Source organism: Dicentrarchus labrax, unplaced genomic scaffold (genome assembly GCF_905237075.1).
Source record: "Dicentrarchus labrax unplaced genomic scaffold, dlabrax2021, whole genome shotgun sequence".
NCBI lineage: Eukaryota > Metazoa > Chordata > Actinopteri > Moronidae > Dicentrarchus > Dicentrarchus labrax.
Window position 1 is genome coordinate 24677973 of NW_026136705.1, and position 19419 is coordinate 24697391.

Sequence of the window (19419 nt, forward strand, 5' to 3'; positions counted from 1 at the left end):
TAGTCAATGATCCTATTAATTCCTTTAAATTTTTGATATTAAGGTCTGAAAGTTTACAAGATGCGTATAAACTCTGGATGTATTCCCCTCTACAAAGAAAGTTTAATTTGATGTGCAATAAGGGGGGGAAAGAAGCAATAATGCAGGAATAAGCTTCAGAATTAACAAAATAAAAAAATAAAATGTCGTTAAAGCCCAGATAACTATTGGCTAGTCCCGTTAATCCTTAAAAATCTTCATATTCCCGAGATAATCCTTTTTAAACTGAGTGGATCAATAGGCTGCCGACATGTTGCCAAGTTATTTATTTTGCTCCTTTTTTGGGGGGGAAGCCTCACTGCGACTCCTCGTTAAACAAAGACTCCTCTAAAACATACTTGAAATAAACCTCTCTTTTCCTGGAGTTTATTCAAACAAACATGTTACCATAAACACATGAGGACTTTGAATCACCTTTTTTTGTATACAGTTTAGGCTAATGAACTTACTTCTGCAAAGTCTTACATTATCGTACAAAACACGTTGCACTCAAGTTAAACATGCGGGGTTTTTCAGTTTCAGCAAAACAAAATGAGGAGGGGGGGAAAAAAAAACATTTAAAAGTAAAGTCACTGAACGGGAGGCGTCATGGAGGGCGAACGGGCCGGTGGTATCCTGCATAGACGGTTAATAGAAAGCACACAGAAGCAGTATAAAATATGTACAATATAGGCTAGATTTCTTTTTTTTTTCTGGATTCGTGATATGCTCGACAGTATTCGTTTTTTTTTTTTTCTTGCAATTCCTTGTTTTGGTCCAGAACCCCCCCCTCCCTCCCTCCCCCCTCAAGTCAGTCTTTAAAAGCAAGCAAAGCACAAAAAAAAAAAAACATCCCATCGTGTTTCATATGTTATGCCTGTATATATTTACATTTATACAGTATATGTACAATGCAGCACACGTCTTCATTAAAAAAAAAAAAAAAAGCCCTGGACATTTTAATTGCTGTGCAAGTTCATTGGTAAACACATAAAACCCGCATAATCCATTTTTTCTTTTCTTTTTTTGTTTGAAAAATGACTGCAACTAATCCAGTTTAGTTGTCTTTGATTTTTATTTTTTTTTTTTTTTTTTTTCCTCCAATCCGCAGGTAGCCTATAAGCTCAGACACCGTGTCCGTTTATCACATATATAATTATTTATATTTGTAAAATTCAGGCTCCGCGTTTGGCCCGTCAGCTGTTGTACTGACATGCGTTCAGGCTGGACCCGGGGCTCTGCAGGCCGCTGTATCCAAAAGTCGGATGCTGTTTGGATTTGAGTCTGAGGGTGGCCAGGCTGGAGTTGCAAGTGTCCCGGTAAACGCTGTACGGAGAGCCGGGAGGCCCGTACGGACACGCGGACGACGACATGGCCGAGTTGATGCCGGACGTGCCGATCCCGTTCAGGTTGCTGATGTTGTTGAGGCCCGGGGTGGGCATACCCGGCACGGCGGAGTGGCCCATCCCGGACGCCATGGTCATGGAGGAGATAGAGTTGGGCGCCGAGAACATGGACTGCGAGGTGAGGGGGCTCATGGAGTTGAAGAAGGTGAAGTTCTTGGTGGACAGCGGCGCCGGGGTGAGGCCCTTGTTGGGCCAGTTGTTGTAGGTGTAAGCCGGGTACATGTCGTCATAAGGCTGCATGAGGCCGCTGAACTGCGGCAGGTAGCTGTTCTTGCACAGGTCCATCTGCTGGTTCCGCTCCCGCTTCCTCCACTTAGCCCGGCGGTTTTTGAACCACACCTGGAGGGAGGGGACACACACAGACACAGAGAGTTAATACTGTGGATATACACAGCTACTATAGTGTGGAGCAGTCACTCGAGGAATGAGTAAATAGTCAAAATTGTGAATTTCTTTCTCTCATAACATGAAATACAAAAAATTTCATGTGGCACAATCAGGAAGACTTGTGTTGGAATAATAGCCAACTTTCCATTAAAAATAAATGTCATAAATTGTAGTTAATACTGCTGGAATAAGAATTCTGAGTATCAGACCCCCAAAAGTGCTGTTGGTTTCCAGGTGTGTTCAAGTTTAGGCAACAGAACACACTGAACTAAAATACAACGTTGGTTGCTATTTTATTTGTTACTCCAATCAACTTGCATATTGTGTTTTCTTTAAAAAAAATCAAAATTTGAAGCTGCAGTTCCACATTGACGGTTCTTTGATACAACATCTGTTTAATGTTCTCAGATGTCTAAAGTGTTGTTTACAAGTCTGTAAATACAGCAACGAGGGCCTTGACTATATTTTTAATTATGATCATTTGAGGAAAAACGCACACAAAGGCTTGTTTACCTCCTGGTCAAACTTTTCAGTTATAGGCTCCATAAAGTTATATATTTATATGGTCACAATCACCTTGTCCCCCTTTTTTTTTTTTTTTTTTTAAATATGGAAAATAACACTTTTTTCCAAGTGAAATGTATCCTCAGCTTTTGAATGCCCAAGTTTTGACTCATTTGTATTTGAGGTGTTATGGCTCTTTTCTTTTTCCCAGTGGACACATCAAACTTGGTGCTAATTGTCTTTTCCTACTAAAATCCTCACTGTCAGTCCAGTTTCCTGCAACGGATCCCAAATTTAAATGAGAGGCGCTGCTCTACAATCCAGACAAACTTCAAATTCATCCAGTAGAATTCCACCTTAATTGGCTCTAATGTTTGAAAACAAAATCAAAAGTGACTATATGGAAGGTGAAAACTGTGACCCTGTCTTTAATCCAAACTGCTGCTTTTTATTTGCACATGTTTAGAATCAGCTATTTATTAAATAATTATTTATTAAAGCCACATTTATTTGGAGTTATTTGCGCACAAGAACCATAATTAACGACCATAATGACCAACTTCTGTCCACAATCCTCGGGCATGAAAACTTTTGAAAGTTTTTTTAAATTCAGTATTTTGCGTGAAAAATTGCCTTGTTTTGATTTTATTTTTTTTAAAAAAACCTTGCTTAAAATCTTTATTTTTTTTAATTCACAGGGGTACAACATTTAAATTAATCTTAATAATTTTGTTTATTCGTTTAACAAATGACAATTAAAATAAATTATAAATGTGGCCCCTAATATACATGTTTAGACTTGAGCTAAATCCAAGGATGTGTTGAAATTAGTTTATTATAGACTAGTATTTACTTTAACCTACTTCATGTCTAACAATGATATTAAACTAATTCCTGAGTTGCATGCGTGTTTTAAAATTAACGCCTGCGCGCGTGTGTGTGTTTAGTATGTAGGTCAGACTCTCCAAAATAAAACCAACAAGTTTACATCATGAATCACACACACAGCGGATGACTGTAAATGAATCAGAAAAAGTGCCTCTGGATATCTTCACACCTTATCGAAACCTGACAAAATATCCGTTAGTCGGCACTCTGCGAGTCATTTTTAATTCATAGTAGAAACAGTTTACAAGTGGTATCATCAGACGGGCCCGCGGAGGCTATTTATAGCCGTGCAGGGAACAGGGTGCTGCGGACAAATTGTCTACAAAGACATGAGCGATGTGACAGAGAGCTGGGGAGAAAACACACGCAGGCTGCTTTTCACAGCAGCGATTCAGCTTCCTGTACCGAGCATAAAAAATATATACTTTTGTTTTAACGTCCTGTTAACAAGCAAAAAAACCTAATTAGAGCGAATTAAACAATGGCAAAATAGCTGAGCCCACATATCTCAATATCTGTCAAGCTTGATTAAACACTGGTGACCTTAAAAGGTCAAGTCCAAACACTTAAACCTGTCAAAACATTTTATTAAATGCTCAGATATGAATCAGAAATATTCAGGCTGCGCTGTCACGCCATGCTCGTTACAGTGTTTTCTTTTTATTCCGCTGAAAATAAAAAGGCTGCACTGTTTGAAAATCACCCTCCGTGGCCCCAGAAATGAAAATCCAGCACTCTAAACTTGTTCAGAGACTTTTTTCCCTGCACTTTAAATAGCTGTATGCATTTTTTACGCAATTTGAGACGGTGGATTTTGCAAGGACGGGACGCCAGGCGCCAGTTGCTGTAAATGAAAACCAACTGCAATTGTTTTGTGTTAAACGCACATTTCTTGCATCCACTTTTTTTCAGAGAAAGTAGCAGCCAGCCAGTAGCATGCCGTTTTTACTGTTGTGTAAAAACAGCATATAGTAATAAGTGTCCATTTTTGTCAGCTAGAATAAAAAAACAACTTACTGAGTCAATTATTTTCTACTTTTAAAAGGGCCCTATTGTTACAAGAATTCCAATCTCTTATGATTAAAGTTGGTAAAAAAAAATAAAGATTTGGTTCACATGATTCCCCCCCTCCAAGTTTTTAATGCATCGTCCTGATGGTAAAAAAAAAATCCTCCCTGAATAAATATAATCACAATGTTGTTCCTATTCATTGCACAGCTCCAGGTAGATTTGGCTGCGTGAACAGTCCCCTCCACGGGGACAAATAAGGGTCCAGTCTGGTGGTGATGTCATCAAAAGACAAATCCCCCATTGGCTCCATTAGCAGCGCGGATACACCCTTTCAAAAGATGTCATTTCCAACACATCCAAATAGTTATGGACAGCTTTCATTTCTGCTAAACTTCCAACATGAAATATGTGAACATGAACGTGGGTTTTAAAACAGTAGCAGATTTTGTCCTTGTGATATGCACAGGGTGATGAGAATTACACACGTTTTTAATAATGGAAGACTTACTTTTTGGATACACCGCAGCTGCCAGTCAGGGATGACTGCAACTTAATATCTGTAAACGCTACTAGTTTACGTTTTTGTCAACGGATTTTCTTCGGCGTGTCTCTGAATTATATCACATTTAATTTCTAACTGAGTTGTTTTAAAGTCACTGCAGTAATTTACAGGACCTCTAAGTAGTTCAGTGCAAAACCACACTGTAGACCTCAATGCCACATAATATTACAATGGATGTTGATAGCTGCCTGTCCTGGTATGAAATATAAATGCTGGGAGAACGACTCTTGACATCCGCAGTGGAGAGTCTTATTAAAATAGATGTGTTTAGGCAAATCGATTATCAGTTTTGCATCAAAAGGTTAGTGGGAACAATTAGTTACCATATAAAACGGAGCGCACCGATCAAATAGTGTGACTCTGACATTGAGCAAATTTTAATTTTTATGTTAGAATTACGTTTTGTAAATGTTGTTTATTTCAGGATGTTTAGCTCAACGTTTCATTGTTTTTGTTGCTGGAGTTATTCCACGTATTAAAGGTAATTAATTAAGAATCTTCCAACCCAACAAATGCACTAAAGAATGCTATGATTTTGTCAAATCGTCTTTACGCACGTATTACGCACACTTTACGCACGGCCGGCGGCCTGCCTTTTGGCCTCTTACCCGGACTCTGGCCTCGGTCAGGTTGGTCCACACGGCGATTTCCTCCCTGGTGCTCATGTCCGGGTACCGGTTCCTCTGGAAAGTGGCTTCCAGCTCTTGCAGCTGCTGGCTGGTGAAGTGAGTCCGCTGCCGCCGCTGCTTCTTCTTCTTGGGATCGTCCGCGTTCCCGTCATCGCTCCTGTGTTCAGCGCTCCTCTCCTTTTCTGTGGAACATAAATCATGGTGAAATAACTCTGTACAGTTTCAAAGTGTTTTGAATAGCATGCAAATAAGGGTGTTTTTTTGCAATGAAGATGTTAGTATTTACACCTGTATTTGTCAAACGTTTCAGACTGAAATTAAGTGCAAAAAAATAACTAAAAAGCTTTAGGTCAACTACAGAAGAGGCCTGTCAGCATGAAATATACAAAGCCAAAGCTATAAATAAAAAATATATAAAGCTGTCCATAAAAAATAAGCCTCCGAAGAGAAGTGACGGCTTAAAGCCAAATATTTACAAACATGTCTGGGAGTTTTTGTATCGATTCTTTTAAACACACTTTAGATGTGCTTCGCTTTACGTTGATAAATCAATATTACTTTCTTTACGACGAGGTCTGCCCACTCTTATCTCCCAACTGCTATCTTTGTATTCGTGTCCTAACAAGATTGCCTCATTAAACTGAAGGGTCAACACGTGCAAAGGTTAATCACAAAGAGGGGACAGTCTCTCTTGAAAGTTTGCCAAAAATAAAAAGCAACTTAAGACTTAAAGCCACAACATCATTTTTAATTTAAGCCCCATAAATAATTTTAACAAAAGCAATGAGAAATAAATGAGTCACCCATATTTACTATCTCTTACTCATGCGAAACCGAGAAAGATCTTTTTTTTTTTTTTTTTTTTTTTTTTTAAAGTGGCAAAGTTACAGAACAAAAAGCTTATCCGACAATTGTTAATACAGACCTTCTGGCTTTCAGTTTAGATTGGAGAACAGGCCCAATATTTATAGTTTGTTTTAATGCATTTACTGACTGCAGGCCAGGCTGTTCTGCACATTTTTCCCTGACAGACCTCGGGATCCTGCCAAGTGTTTGGTTCAGCCAGCGCAATAAACAGAAATGGGGTGTAACTGCACCAAAAACTGGACTATTTTCCCTGTTCTGTTGTATTAATGCACATTTAACTGGAGAGAATTTACTACAAATGGCTTTTGATGTATTTTATCCAGGTGCATTTTGCACCGTAACATACGGAAATAAATCGCCATCGCAGTGAGAATAAGCACACTGGGCACATACAAGTTACCTAAAATACTGTCTCATTTATCCGTAGCCTTAAACTGCAGGGATGCCTCTGTGACAGTCCCCCATAAACGTGCTTATGGAGACGTAAAATAAACTGTTATTGCACTCAGAAGAAGGAAGCGAGTTGCTAAAAGCACTCTGACTGTGTACCTGCCAACTCTGTGTCTGAAGACTCGCTGCTTGAGTTCTCTAAAGTTTCTCGACTGCTGTTTGAAGTTCTCGGTAAATGAAACGCGGGGGCCACGTCGCGGGGCGGCGGTGCTCTCACTGCCTCTGCGATTCTGTCCAAATTCATCCCACCTTGAAGAGAAGGATGCGTACAAAGAGGAAACGGGGGTGAATCCTGGGGTGCACAAAGCTTTCATCAACAGCTAAAAATCCACCCGTTGCCAGACACACGCCACGACATGAAAGGATGAACCATACAGGGAGACTCTCCACCAAGAGTTTTGTTCTTCCACGAAAAAAAAGAGACTTGGAGGCAAACAACATTCACACAGCCCCCTTTTTCCCCTCCTTCACAGCAGTGACAGCCCAGTGCGCTCTCCTTCTCTCCGCTACAGGGAAAAGCTTCAGTCCGCTGTGTCGAGAAGGAGCTCCGGCTCTCCAACCAACACAAGAGACCCACCCATTTGCTGCGTTTAACCTCCCCAAAATGAGTCCCACCCACAAAACCTGCCCGCTGCAAGAAAATATCCACCCAAACAAGATATTCAGCCTGACGTCAAGTTAAAACAAATGGAAAACGGTGCCAATCAATTCATTAGCCGTTTGGTTCTGTCTCATGCAACAGCAGCAAATCCTTCAATCAAGTGAAGGTGGAATTAAAACATAGAAAGGCAGGCAATTCCTACCAGGAATGTATACCAGTTTGTTAACTTGCTGATAGACTTTAAGGCTCAGTACCTGACTGAAACCTTAACAGAGACATTTTTTGCAGCGTTCATTACTTTTTTTTTTTCAGTAGTCCGGAGCGCGCAATGCAACGCTTTGCTCTTTTCAGGAGTAAAATGGGCCTTTTATTCGTGCTGGCATGTTTGAAATGTGTCCAGCGCAATGCAGCTGGGTGCGCTTATACACACAATCCCCAAACACAATGTATGTCTCGGATATGTACTGAGCTGAATAAACATTTGCCATCTAACACGGGCCTGCCCTGTTACTGTTTCCTCAGTATGAAAAGTGCACGATGATATGAAGATTATTGTGTGTATGAATGACAAGTGTCGTTCTATCAGCTCGTTGTTTTACCGCAAATAAACAATCAGGACCAATAACTCCCAGACAGACCAGAGCTCTCTACTTAAAACCTGGACTGCAGGGGCCACTACCAGGCTGTTTCTACCAAACAACTTAGACAATAATAATCTGTTGACACTTTCCACAAACTTCTTCTAAACAACATGTGTGACTGGATCCCAACCTCCCAGCACAAATCTCATTTTGATTGATGGTCCACTAATATGATCTGATTATAGAGAACCTGACTATGGCTACTAATGGGGCCTTTTAACTAACATGTTGTTGAAGAAAATACCGCAAAATGTTGTACATGGTCAGGAGAATGGTACACAAGGCATTTTCAGTTTTAACAATGCTTCTTTCCAACCCAGAACACCTGCTAACCCCAATTCTGCTGTCCACGTTTGCTTTTTAGACAGTTTTGCTGGCCCTGACGCACACATGGCAACCAGTGGTGGCCAGTCGCAGGCGCCCGGGCTTTATAGGTGTTTTACGACTGTGGAGACTGGTAGTATTTCTGCAATCTTGAATCCAAACCCCACTCAGTTCCCGTGTTATAATTTAAATAAAGTGGGGAAAAAGTTATAAGCTAATTTGAAAATCCAAATTTCAAATCAGATGTTACAATTTCAGGCTGTTTCCTCCCCGGGCTACAGTCTATCCTCCCTGATACGCATGCACAGTGCTTGCATTGACTCACAGCGCAGGTAAAGTGAACAGTAACCTTCTGAACATTAATATAATTGTGTGGAGAACTACAGAGCTTCCTCTAGATGTAGACTGATACAGTGTGTGCTTTATTGGGGCAAAACGTGCAGCAATGCAGTGAGAAGAATTATTACAAACTTCTTTCTGTTAGAAAACGCAGCGGTGCCTGCTGGTCACAAAAAACGGAGGTCAAACTTCTACATTTGAGGTCACAATGGCGCCAGGTGAGGCCTTTTTGTAATACGCTGAGGTTTAAGTCGACCTGGTGCATCTTTGCAAGTCGGGTACGGAATTTGTTTTTTAATTCAGACCAATAGGAGTTAAGTAATGTAGTTTTGTGTTTTTATATTCGGACACATCAACGTGTATTGGGCCTATTTCAGCATATACTTGCTCTCTGTGCATGCTCTTTTTTTAATGTGTTTGCGCATGTGTAGCCTGCAACATTACGAGTTTTAATTGTTTACTGAAGTAGACTTAAAGCCTTAAAATTGTATTTCTTACACTCAAAATAAGCTAAACATTCAGGCAGAAACTTTAACACATATAAAGGGTCTTTTTTTTTCTTGAATTAACTTTTTTTTCTGCTAAAAGAGTCAAACACAACGACGGAACCAATTTCTTGAGGAAAATCACCTCCGAGTTACTAAAGCGCCAAAGGACAGATGTTTTGTTGTGTCTCTGCGCAATTACGCAAGTGCCAAACATGAATGACGTAAACATTTCTTTCATTGCAGACTATTAGCTGTAAGTCTCTCCTGCAATATGAGACCAGCTGTCCTGCCTACTTGCTGTGGCTTATATCCTACATGTGTCAGGGAATTGCGCACCGGCTTAGGCCTCACCGTCTGAGACTCGGACTGTCACCGGCGCCAGTCTCGAGGATTTTCGGCCATTGTATGACGGTGACTTCTGACATGAGATCCCCGTCCGACCGGAAAGCTCCCCCGAAGGCCCTTTCAAAAGACAATTGTGCAAGCTTTCAACAATCACTTGCCTTTTTCCATATTTGTTCAGTCTCTCTCCGCACAGACCCTGTTCAATAGAGAGTAGGGCTCATAGAAGGGCCTGTGCACAAATATACATATTCATTCATTAAAATTAAGAAATTCAAACAAATCTAGAAATTGAAGTGACCAATGGTTTTGATGTACATAGCAGAATCATAGACTATCCTCCAACATGTGCAGCCATAGGCCTGTAACCAGTTCGACCCACACATATAGTCTACTGTAGTGCCCTTGGGCAGGAAAACGACTACCCCCCTGCTAACTCACTTTCTGAGCTGCAGCCAAGTAGCCTACGATAAATTGTTTTGAAGAGATATTTGGCGTAGAAAACGGACAAATTAAACTGCGGAAGTGACCTCAAGGACCTGGTCCCCTCCATCTTATCAGCAGGTGGTATTTACTATGCAGTTCAGGAACCTCGAAAGCGTCGCCGGGTTAGTGGGTACATTGTGTGTGCTGCTCTGTCAGGGTCAATGTAACAGTTGAGTTCTAAGTCATTTTGATAATATATGAATATTACAGCAGCAGCACTACAGCAGATACAATCACAATAAACCCACTGACCCTTGAAGTCCCCATTGGAATATTAAAGGATTTACAGCGCTATGGAGATTTACCATGGAGGAGTTCCTCTACCTTCCTCTGTCCTCCAGCAGATATTACAGGCTGATAGATAGGGGTAATCTAAATACCCAGCCTCCTCAGCCTGCATCCCTGCCTGCGTCCTGCTCCTCCTCCTCTGCTCTGGAGGGCACTTGCGTGTGATGGATGAGTTAAAAAGCCTTTCCATCCGGCAGGACAGGTTAAAGGCCAGTGGCAATGCAAACACTCATATTTTTCCTCCCAAGAAGTGAAAATAAACTCTGCGAACTCCGTTAATCACACACCAAACACATAAAAATACAGTTCTGAGGTGTGTGTGTTTTTTTTTTTTTTTTTTTTTTTTACTGTAAGGCAACCAAACAAAGCCAAGCTAACCACGGGGCCAAAAGAAAAAGCATAGAAAATTAAAGCTGGCGAGCAGAGTCAAAGTCAGGACAGCAATGGAGATGTAACCGGACACGGTGGGTAACTGGAGAAGGACAGAGCTGATTATTTCCTTGGTGATGGTTTCCCTGCTTGGTCCAAGGCCTGTTTGACCTGGAGCCTGACAACCAACAAACAACCTGACAGAGGGGATGCAGGTGTAAATAAAACAACCTCTAATGGCCATCACACGAACAAAATTGTAAAATAAATCCATAAAAATGCCATAAAATGTGCAGGGTTTTGTCCGATTTTCTATATATAAATCTGTTTGTTGAATTTAAGCCAGTCCAGCGTGCATGCATACATCATCAATTATGTTTACTCAGCCCAGCAGCCGTTTACTGTGTTTTTAAAGTAAATTAGAACAGGTTGATAACTTAAATTAAGGTGGAATTAATCCTCAAAAAATACATATTTGTTACACAGAAAAAGACATGTGTCTATTAGCAATATAGATTGCACTTTTTAACTTTAATAAAATTTCATTGGTATGAATTCTCCCCCAGTACAAACATCTACTCAGCAGTCCGAACCTCTTACAGCCAGTTTGTCTTTATAATATTGTTTCCAGTTTGTGTGGTGCTGTTTAGTATCTGACCTTCATTTTAAAGCTGCTTCATTGTTATAAAAGTGTATTTCCTGAAAGAAAATTAGGTTTAACAGGACAGTCTCCATAATGTCCAAATGTCTAAAAAAAAAAAAAAAAAAAAAGGTTTCACGTCTCCATTTTACCCTCTTTCCGTGGTTTGTGATTAAACCCAAGTTTAAGGAAAAAGTGCTTTTTTATTTGTGCTATGAGAAATCTTTGCATGTGAACTTCCACTCTTGGAAACAGTTTTCCTTCTGAATAGAGCTTTTTGTTGCTTGCTGTCAATCTGGCTTGATGTTTTTCCACTTTTTTGTTTTTCAAATGCAAAACAACTCACCGGGAAATGATTATCAACGGAAACCAGACACACACAATAAAAAAGATTACTACGGGGAAATAAAACTACATTGTTGAAAATTTATTTTCGGTCTGTTTTGATTTTATTTCCGCACGCTTCCATTTGCATCTCATTATCTGATATTTCCGCATATCAGCATGTAAATGCCACGCACATTAATTCACCACATAGGAAACATATTGCGTCTAAAAACGTAAAAGCAGATGCCTGTGAACACGCACAGCCTGTGTGCGGCGACATTCATCAATAACGAGTTCTGACCTTGCGCCAAACCGAGAGGCACCGCAGGTCCGTGCTTCACACTACAGCATCACTTTTGCTTTAGTTTCTAGTTATAGTATCAAACTATGTAAAACTCACATTGTCACAAAGGCAATATCATTATTTAACCGAACAGAGAACAAAAGACATACCTGGGTCTCCACAAGAAATCCCATTCTTCGACAGATTCAGTTCCATTCCAGTTGCCTGAAAAACAGAAGAAGAAAGTTGTTTTTGTTTCCCACCACCTGTATATTAAAGACTGAAAAAAGTCAAACACGTTTCCTTTCTTCTTTTTTACCAAATAGTGTTAAAATTACAATCAGATTTTCTGCGGATAGACTTAATAAATTAAAGTTAGCTCAAAAGCAACACCTAGTCATCCTGTAATACAACGTTGCACCACCACAGAGAACTTCATATTCATCTGAATTTTCACACATTTTTATTTTTAGAAAGAAACATTTTAATAATTATTATATAAGGATAATTCCAAGGCAGTGCAGCCAAAAAAAAAAAAAAATAAATAAAAATAACTTCACTTAGCCAAACTTTTCACCAGTACCTTCACTCTATTTTAATATGAAACACACAGATCTTTATGATTTTGGCCCTCAGTCATCAACACCAAACACACACACACACACACACACACACAGACAGACACACACACTCTAATAGCTCCTCTTATCTACAGGAATCCCTTTGCTGCTTTAATGTCCTCAGTAAATCATCACTCAGCTCCCCTCTGTCCCTCCGTGTTCGCACGCTTCAGTGGCGCACCCTCCTGCACTTTCTATTCATTTGGTCCATTTAAGGCGTCAGTTAGAGAGCAATGCAGAATTTCATTGGAACACACTGGAAATATTACTGCAGGCTGTAGGCTATATCCGGCGGACAATGATGCTCAGTACTGACTGTATTTTAGCAGCCAACTGATATTTTCTACAGACGCTGCCGCTGTCTAAAATCTTTGCTGTGCGTAAAGCTCCATCCACTCAGTCCTCGGCCTTCTCTAACGGTCACTACCGACCCCAACTAGCCGGCAACACGCACTGGCGTCGGCGCTTGTCACCATTTCATTTTCTCCATCATTCTTAACACGGGCTCGATGTGTGTCTGAATCACATTTGCCAAAATCTGAAGCGTAAAACGGCCAAGAGCGGGATGCCAGCCAGCCTTTTTTGACCGATTCCCCGTACAGACGAGGTGCGCGTTTTACTCACCAGTTGGTTCCCAGCGGAGGCAGACGACAGAAGAGGAAAAAAAAACGAATAAAGCCCTCAGAGTTTCCCCATGCAGGTGTTCAGTAAATCCACTTTATGCGTCGGCTGCGCTTAAACGCTGCGTCCGCGGTAATCAGCGCTTTGGTTGAGTCTCTGCGCCGCTGCCTTGGTTTTCTTCACCAGCGACCTGCAGCACGCCTCGCGGTGACGTCACCACACCGCAACCCCTCACTCCCCCCCACCCCCTCCCCTCTCCTCCCACCACCCACCGTCGCCACCATCTCCCACCTCCCCCCCAGCTGTCATCCTCTTTATCCTCCCGCGCCTTCACTCTCCTCTTCATCAGTTTTTTAATCGAATTCCGCCACTTTATCACCCTCACCTGACGCCACCCTCTTCTTCATCCCCATTATCTTCACCCCTCATTTTCAGTTTTCCGAGCTTCATCTCAAAAATGTATTTTCATCCCCGTTTCTCAATCCCAGTATGTGAGCAACAAGCGAGGGAGGTTAAGATTAAAGTATAATAATATTTTATAATGACGCTCATAATAATAATTAATAATAACAGCATTTTTATTTCAGTTTATAATTTAAAAAGCAACTCCGTTTTGTACTAACCTGCTCATATTTCCGACAGCGGCTGTGGAGAAAAACAGTTTCGGTGTGTGAAAAGAAGAGTTTTTATGTGCCCATCGTTTGTGCAATCCTCTTTTTAAACAGCTTTTTTTTAAATATAAACTCACAGGTTGTTTTTGGACTTTAAAAACTGTTAGGCAGCTTGAAAAATAAGTTTGGTCTCACCCATGTAGAATAAGAAACACAAGTCTGATATTTTACTTACAGTCAGATTTTAGATATTTATTTTGGCCTATTATAGATCAACAACAATTTGAACTTAATTGATCACACGGGCTTCTGTTCTTTGTCATTTCACTTTGCTTGTTACACATAAAAAAAATCCCAATATTTGACTCACTGATGGCAGCAGTTCATTTCTACAAATTGCCTAATTTACGGCAGGCCGTCTGTGTTTGGGTGCGGGCACTAATAATGTTTGTCTTCTCGATAATTCCTTGATTCTGCAAACAATGAGCCGTCGGGTGATTATATAAACAATTAATTGTTCACATGCTAATATTTACACACAGGTTTAAGCAAAGTTTTGTTCTCCTGTTGATTTTTACATGAATCAAAACATTTTAATTGTGCCAATATTTTACAATATTTTTGTTCTGTGGCCTAAATGCTGGGACTGAATTAGAGTTTTTGTATTTTTTTGTACTTTTTTAAATAAAATGACTAGGTAGATTATTAAAATACTGTGAAAAACAAAATGCTCAGATGGGAACATTCAGGCCTGTGTGTGTGTGTGTGTGTGTGTGTGTGTGTGTGTGTGTGTGTGTGTGTGTGTGTGTGTGTGTGTGTGTGTGTGTGTGTGTGTGTGTGTTTGAGCTTCTGTTGCGGCAGCGGCGGAGAGAGAAAAACAAACAAAACAAAAACGACGGAGACAAAACGCTTTTATAAACCTTTTAGATAAAGTAAATAAAGTGATTGTATTAATCAGGTCTTAAGAGGGGGTATTAATACACAGAAGCCCTAAAAAAGTAACATAGTAGCTAGGATGCAAGTAGCCGAGATCTAGATTAAAGTAGATTCAGACTGTAAACGGCGGGCGGACTGGATCACTGATTAAGACTTTTTTAATAAATGAAAGTGCTTCATGGTGGCTAGAATAAAATAAGATAAAAATAATTGAATTTACTATCTAAAAGCCATTACGTGTTTTTTTTTCTTTAACGCATGTCCATATCAACATCTTGTCGCACAGATGATCTTTGAATAGAGACAAAAACACACACACACACTCAGGCTGGATGTCAAACGTCCCCACAGCCAAGATGTGCAGCCCACGCACAGTCAGTCCCCACCGCTTAAACCACCGCAACAGCGTCTGTGTGGCAAAGAATATTTCCAGCTACATACTTGCTTTACAAGCTTCTTCTTTTTGGCCTGAGACATGGGAGAAAGTGTGAAATTTGTCCCACCCTTACACTTTCCTTTTTAACTCGGCCAAGAGCTGCGCACGAAGCAAAGCCCGGCTCTGAGAGAGGGATCCTGGAGGGATTAATGGGGAACTGCGGGCCTCCCTCCAGGACACGGACAGACCTCCTTCCCATGGTGCCTCTCGAAGACAACGATGGTTTTCTCATCTATCCTCACGTCAGCTGTTTTCTTTTTTTGTGTGTGTGTGTGTTTTTTCAGGAGCTCACCAGGTTACTCCTGTATCAAAATGGACGTGTCAATATTGGTGCTGCACAGGTGGTATGCAGTGATGTAATAATCAGGGCCCGAATCTGTGCAGAAAAATCCACAAAACCACTTTACATTTGTCTGTCAAGCGCTTAGATTTACAAAAAGAGCTGCTATTGCTTTATTTCTATGTCAAATAATGTCTAAATAATTTCTAAATGATAGCAGAAGACAATAATAATTTGCAATAAAAAAAACACAGTTATAGTATCTGAAAGTTAAAATTAACAGTTTAATTGGACCAGATTATGTAAAATGAGTCCATTGCTGCAACTGCAAAGAGTAAGCACCTCATGCTTTAAAACCTGCAAGGTCATCCTGCTTAATTGGAGCCACAATGCAAGTGTGTTCTTGTGACTCCCATTAGGCCTTAATACTGACAACACTGACCCCAGCTCCTCAGCATGCAACTGTATCCACAGAACTGTAATGATAGGCAATATCAGCCTGTCTACCTGTGAGGCCTGCATTGCTAAATAATGAGTCTGAGTGCACACACACACACACACACACACACACACACACACACACTCGCTCTCTATAATTAGGCAGTAGGAAGGTAGGTAGGAGAATGCTGTGATTACTCAACGAGTGACTCGAGGAGTTAAGTAGTGCCCTGAAGGTGAGGCCGTGGCCTCATCTCTCCTGTGTAAATAGGTAGAGGGATTATTTAGCCCGTTTGGAGTGTGTGTGAAGGGGGAGGTGGTGTGTGTGTCTGTGGCCAGGGCCTGTCTGATGGTCACCCCCGCAGCGTAAATAGTTATTCCTAAATAACAGAAGGGCTGATACATACTGTGGAAAGGTGGAAAACAAGCTCACACCCAGTCAGGAGAAGAGGTTGGATATGTGTGTGTGTGTGTGTGTGTGTGTGTGTGTGTGTGTGTGTGTGTGTGTGTGTGTGTGTGTTTGTTGCAGAGTCATGTGTGTTTTTCTGAATCAGATTCAGAATCAGCTGTTTTAACCTGGTCTAACCTGCAGAAAAGAGGGACTTGCTGTTCAACCGGCGACTCCCAGCGAGCTCTCCCATCCAGGACAATCATAATAAAGCAGAGCTGGTGGCATTAGTATGTAAGGCCTGTTTCCGCTGAGCGAGGAGCAGAGAAGTGCTTTTGAACCGTATGTCGTCCAGACTCTGTAGAATCAATCAGGAGGGTTTTGCTAGCTTGACACTGGGCAGCTCGACAGGATGGAAAGCCTTTTTGTAACGTCGCAGCCTTTTTTCTAACTCTGAGCAGAGCCGGAGAGTCCGCCTGCATGTCAACAAGCCAAACACCCCAACCAGCCTGCCCAGACGCTCAGACAGATACACAACAGCCTGTTAGACAGCCTGCCAGCAAGCCATGATATTTACTGCATAAAGTTTCCACTACTATGGATATATCTACTTCAAAACATGTGAGCGGACAAGGATGAAGTCACCCTCTCATCACTGGGGCTATTATGAGGAATGGATGCTTCCCAGTTGCCTTTTTTTTCTTTCTTTGAAGCAATCCCCCTTGAAGTGTGTTGAAAACGCACATGTCACAGTTTCCAATCGGCAGTGAAATTAGTGATGTTTTGATTGCGCAGGGCTCGGAGATTACCAACGTAAACAGGTCTGGTGCATAGATCATCATTTCAAGAGGAGGCATCATCCCCTTTTTTTTCCACTTTATCCAAACTCGGCGGGCCTCTTTGGCTTAGTGCTGATGAGAAGCGGACGTCCAGCTTCCAGTTTTTCATCTGAGTATCAACCTAATGCTGGCTAAAGTGATGTTTCCTTTTCGTAGAACATTTTATAATGGCTGGCCACCAAAAAAACTGGCTGCTCTAACATGACACCTGGACAGAGCTTGACTAAAAACATCTTTCCACCACTTCCTTTGGTTTAGTAGGGAAAAACAGGTGAGTGTGCCCCCCCCACTCACCTGTAGCTCAGCTGAATGTGCGGGTATGCCAGGTTTGGAGCCAACCTGCAGGCCTTTTCTGTATGTCAATAATTATTTCATAAATTCATTCATATTCCTAGTAATTTCTCCAAAGCTGCAGACATATTGGTGGCTCCATTAAGTTTAAACACTGAGTTTTAGTCTAGTGGAGGTACCAAACTTCCTAAAAGATGCCAAATATGTCAAGATGAATTTGGGGCAAGATGATGCGCCAGACTTGCTCGTGATACTGTCAGCTGCATTTTGTTTTCTTCAAATAAATAAATAAATGTGGGAATTTCATGGGAAAACAAAATGTTCAAGTCATATCTAAGACTTGACTAGAAACACATGTACTTTGTAATTTAGCCACAAATTCTTTGGCTTATAAGCATAAAATCCATGACGACAAACAAAATCTACAAACTCTCTACTTCTTCTTCGCTCTTTGTTCTTGTACAGGAAAAATGAAGACAAAAATCTGATCAGCTGGACCTGCCTGAGATTTCTAACAACCAAGAATAATAATTTATGTACCAATTATTGAATTGAAAACCAAAGCTGCACCAGGCTGTTGTGCATGGTGGTGGCTCCAAATGGCAGCAACAGGTAACTGTTTGAAAACTGTGTGAACCTCAATCCCCAAATCTTTAAAACCCTGTAATGAAACATCTTTAAACTGCGCACAGCAACCTCGTGTTCATCAAGCCGGTGAGTCTGAGATCAGTTTGGACCACTGAAGAACTAACAGTCTAACATTGTGCAGATGTAACAATGGGCACTATTAAGAATCAATTTTCCATTTCCTGCGACTTGATTTCCTTCAACTGATTGAACCTGACACTAGAAGTCCATTTGGGCTGATTAATCCAATCTGTTGGGAGGGAGTTCTACTTGTTCAATTTTCAACTGAGAAGGGATAAGATGAACGTGTTTTCGTATAAAAATCCTCTCTACAGTAGCTGTAAAGCCCCCAAAACGTTGCTTCCTCTTTGGTACTGCATCAAAGTTCATGCTCTTAATTATCAAAATGTTCTGTAGGAATCTGAGTGGTCTGCTTCCTTTGCCTTGTTTTGTTTATCAAGCCAACTGAAAGCTGAGAAAGACACAACAGCAGCAGGGACACGGGATACAAATCGGTCCTCCAGGATTCAGACCCAGGCCAGCAGGAGTTCATGTCCAGAGGCAGAGGTCTTAAACAATAAACCATCACTGTGCTCTGCACAGTAAGATTTTAAGCTGCGGATATTTATTCCACAATGAGGTTTCCATATCTGTTTATCCCTTCAATCCACCTGCATCTATAAATGATAAAAACTAATCCAGAGGAACAGGCCTGTTTTGTATTCAGAAACACCTTGAGCTACATGGAGCGCATGGTGCTATAATATCTGTGTTGTCCCAAATGGGATTAAAGTACTGATTTCACTCAGTGTAGGAAGTCTCTATTGGACATGTTGTGAGTCTGGTTGGTGCTGTAAACCCCCATGACCTCATTGATAATCGATTAAAACAGATTTCCAATATCAGTTGCACGAAAAAAAAGTCCTTAAAAAGATATACCTCTCCATTTTTTTTTTTTTGGTTCTTCAGTTTTGATAGATTGTTTTATTTACTGTCTCTCTCCAACATCTGGATTCTGGCCTCTGGAGCGGCACACAGCACTGAACAAGCTTGGCTGTGGCTCGGCGAGCTTGGAGATTTATGGCGGAGGCTTATAGCACTCTGCTGTGTTTGGGATAGCGTTGCCCTGCGCTGTCCCACTAAGATCACTATATACTCTCCTCCCCTGCTTTCCCCGCTTTCAATTCAGCCTCTGGCTCATCGAGGAAAACTGTCCGCCCACTTCTTCCCCTCTCAGTCTGCTTCTGTCACCAGCGAGGGACAATAAAAACCACAAGGTCATGCGGCTGCTCTGATTACAAGGGAATGGTGATTGTTTGGTTTGTTCGGGGCTCAACGAGGCTGTGTGGTTCTTCACATTTGGGTGATTTAAGGGATATTTATGCAATACAAACAGTAAAATAGATGGATTTCTTTGGCTCACTTAACTATTGATCATCTTTTTTGACAGATTAAATCCATTTTGTACATCTATCCTGAGGT

The 19419-nt window shown here is 41.1% G+C and overlaps 1 protein-coding gene across 4 annotated transcripts; it reads right to left on the reverse strand.

Annotated features, from left to right (window-relative positions):
- Positions 1 to 377: 377 nt before the first annotated feature.
- Positions 378 to 13255, reverse strand: pitx1 (paired-like homeodomain 1). Of its 4 annotated transcripts, XM_051400646.1 has the most exons (6): positions 13095 to 13255; positions 12021 to 12075; positions 9467 to 9577; positions 6822 to 6971; positions 5385 to 5587; positions 378 to 1763 (listed from the first exon to the last, which is right to left on the reverse strand). In XM_051400646.1, the coding sequence occupies exons 2-6, from the start codon at positions 12064 to 12066 to the stop codon at positions 1215 to 1217; spliced, it is 1059 nt and encodes a 352-aa protein (XP_051256606.1). In that variant the 5' UTR covers positions 12067 to 12075; positions 13095 to 13255; the 3' UTR covers positions 378 to 1214. The 4 variants fall into 4 exon arrangements, with proteins under 4 accessions (XP_051256606.1, XP_051256608.1, XP_051256607.1 ...); XM_051400648.1 differs by lacking the exon at positions 6822 to 6971; XM_051400647.1 differs by lacking the exon at positions 9467 to 9577 and having other exon boundaries at positions 13095 to 13254.
- Between the last annotated feature and the right edge of the window lie 6164 nt (positions 13256 to 19419).

Excerpts from the sequence above, each read along its gene's own strand:
- pitx1 (XM_051400646.1), bottom strand. The coding sequence starts at position 12,066 with ATGGAACTGAATCTGTCGAAGAATGGGATTTCTTGTGGAGACCCAG. Across the intron at positions 9,578-12,020 it reads GATTTCTTGTGGAGACCCAG|GGCCTTCGGGGGAGCTTTCC; the intron begins GTATGTCTTTTG and ends GTCTTTTGAAAG. Across the intron at positions 5,588-6,821 it reads TTCAGACACAGAGTTGGCAG|AAAAGGAGAGGAGCGCTGAA; the intron begins GTACACAGTCAG and ends TATGTTCCACAG.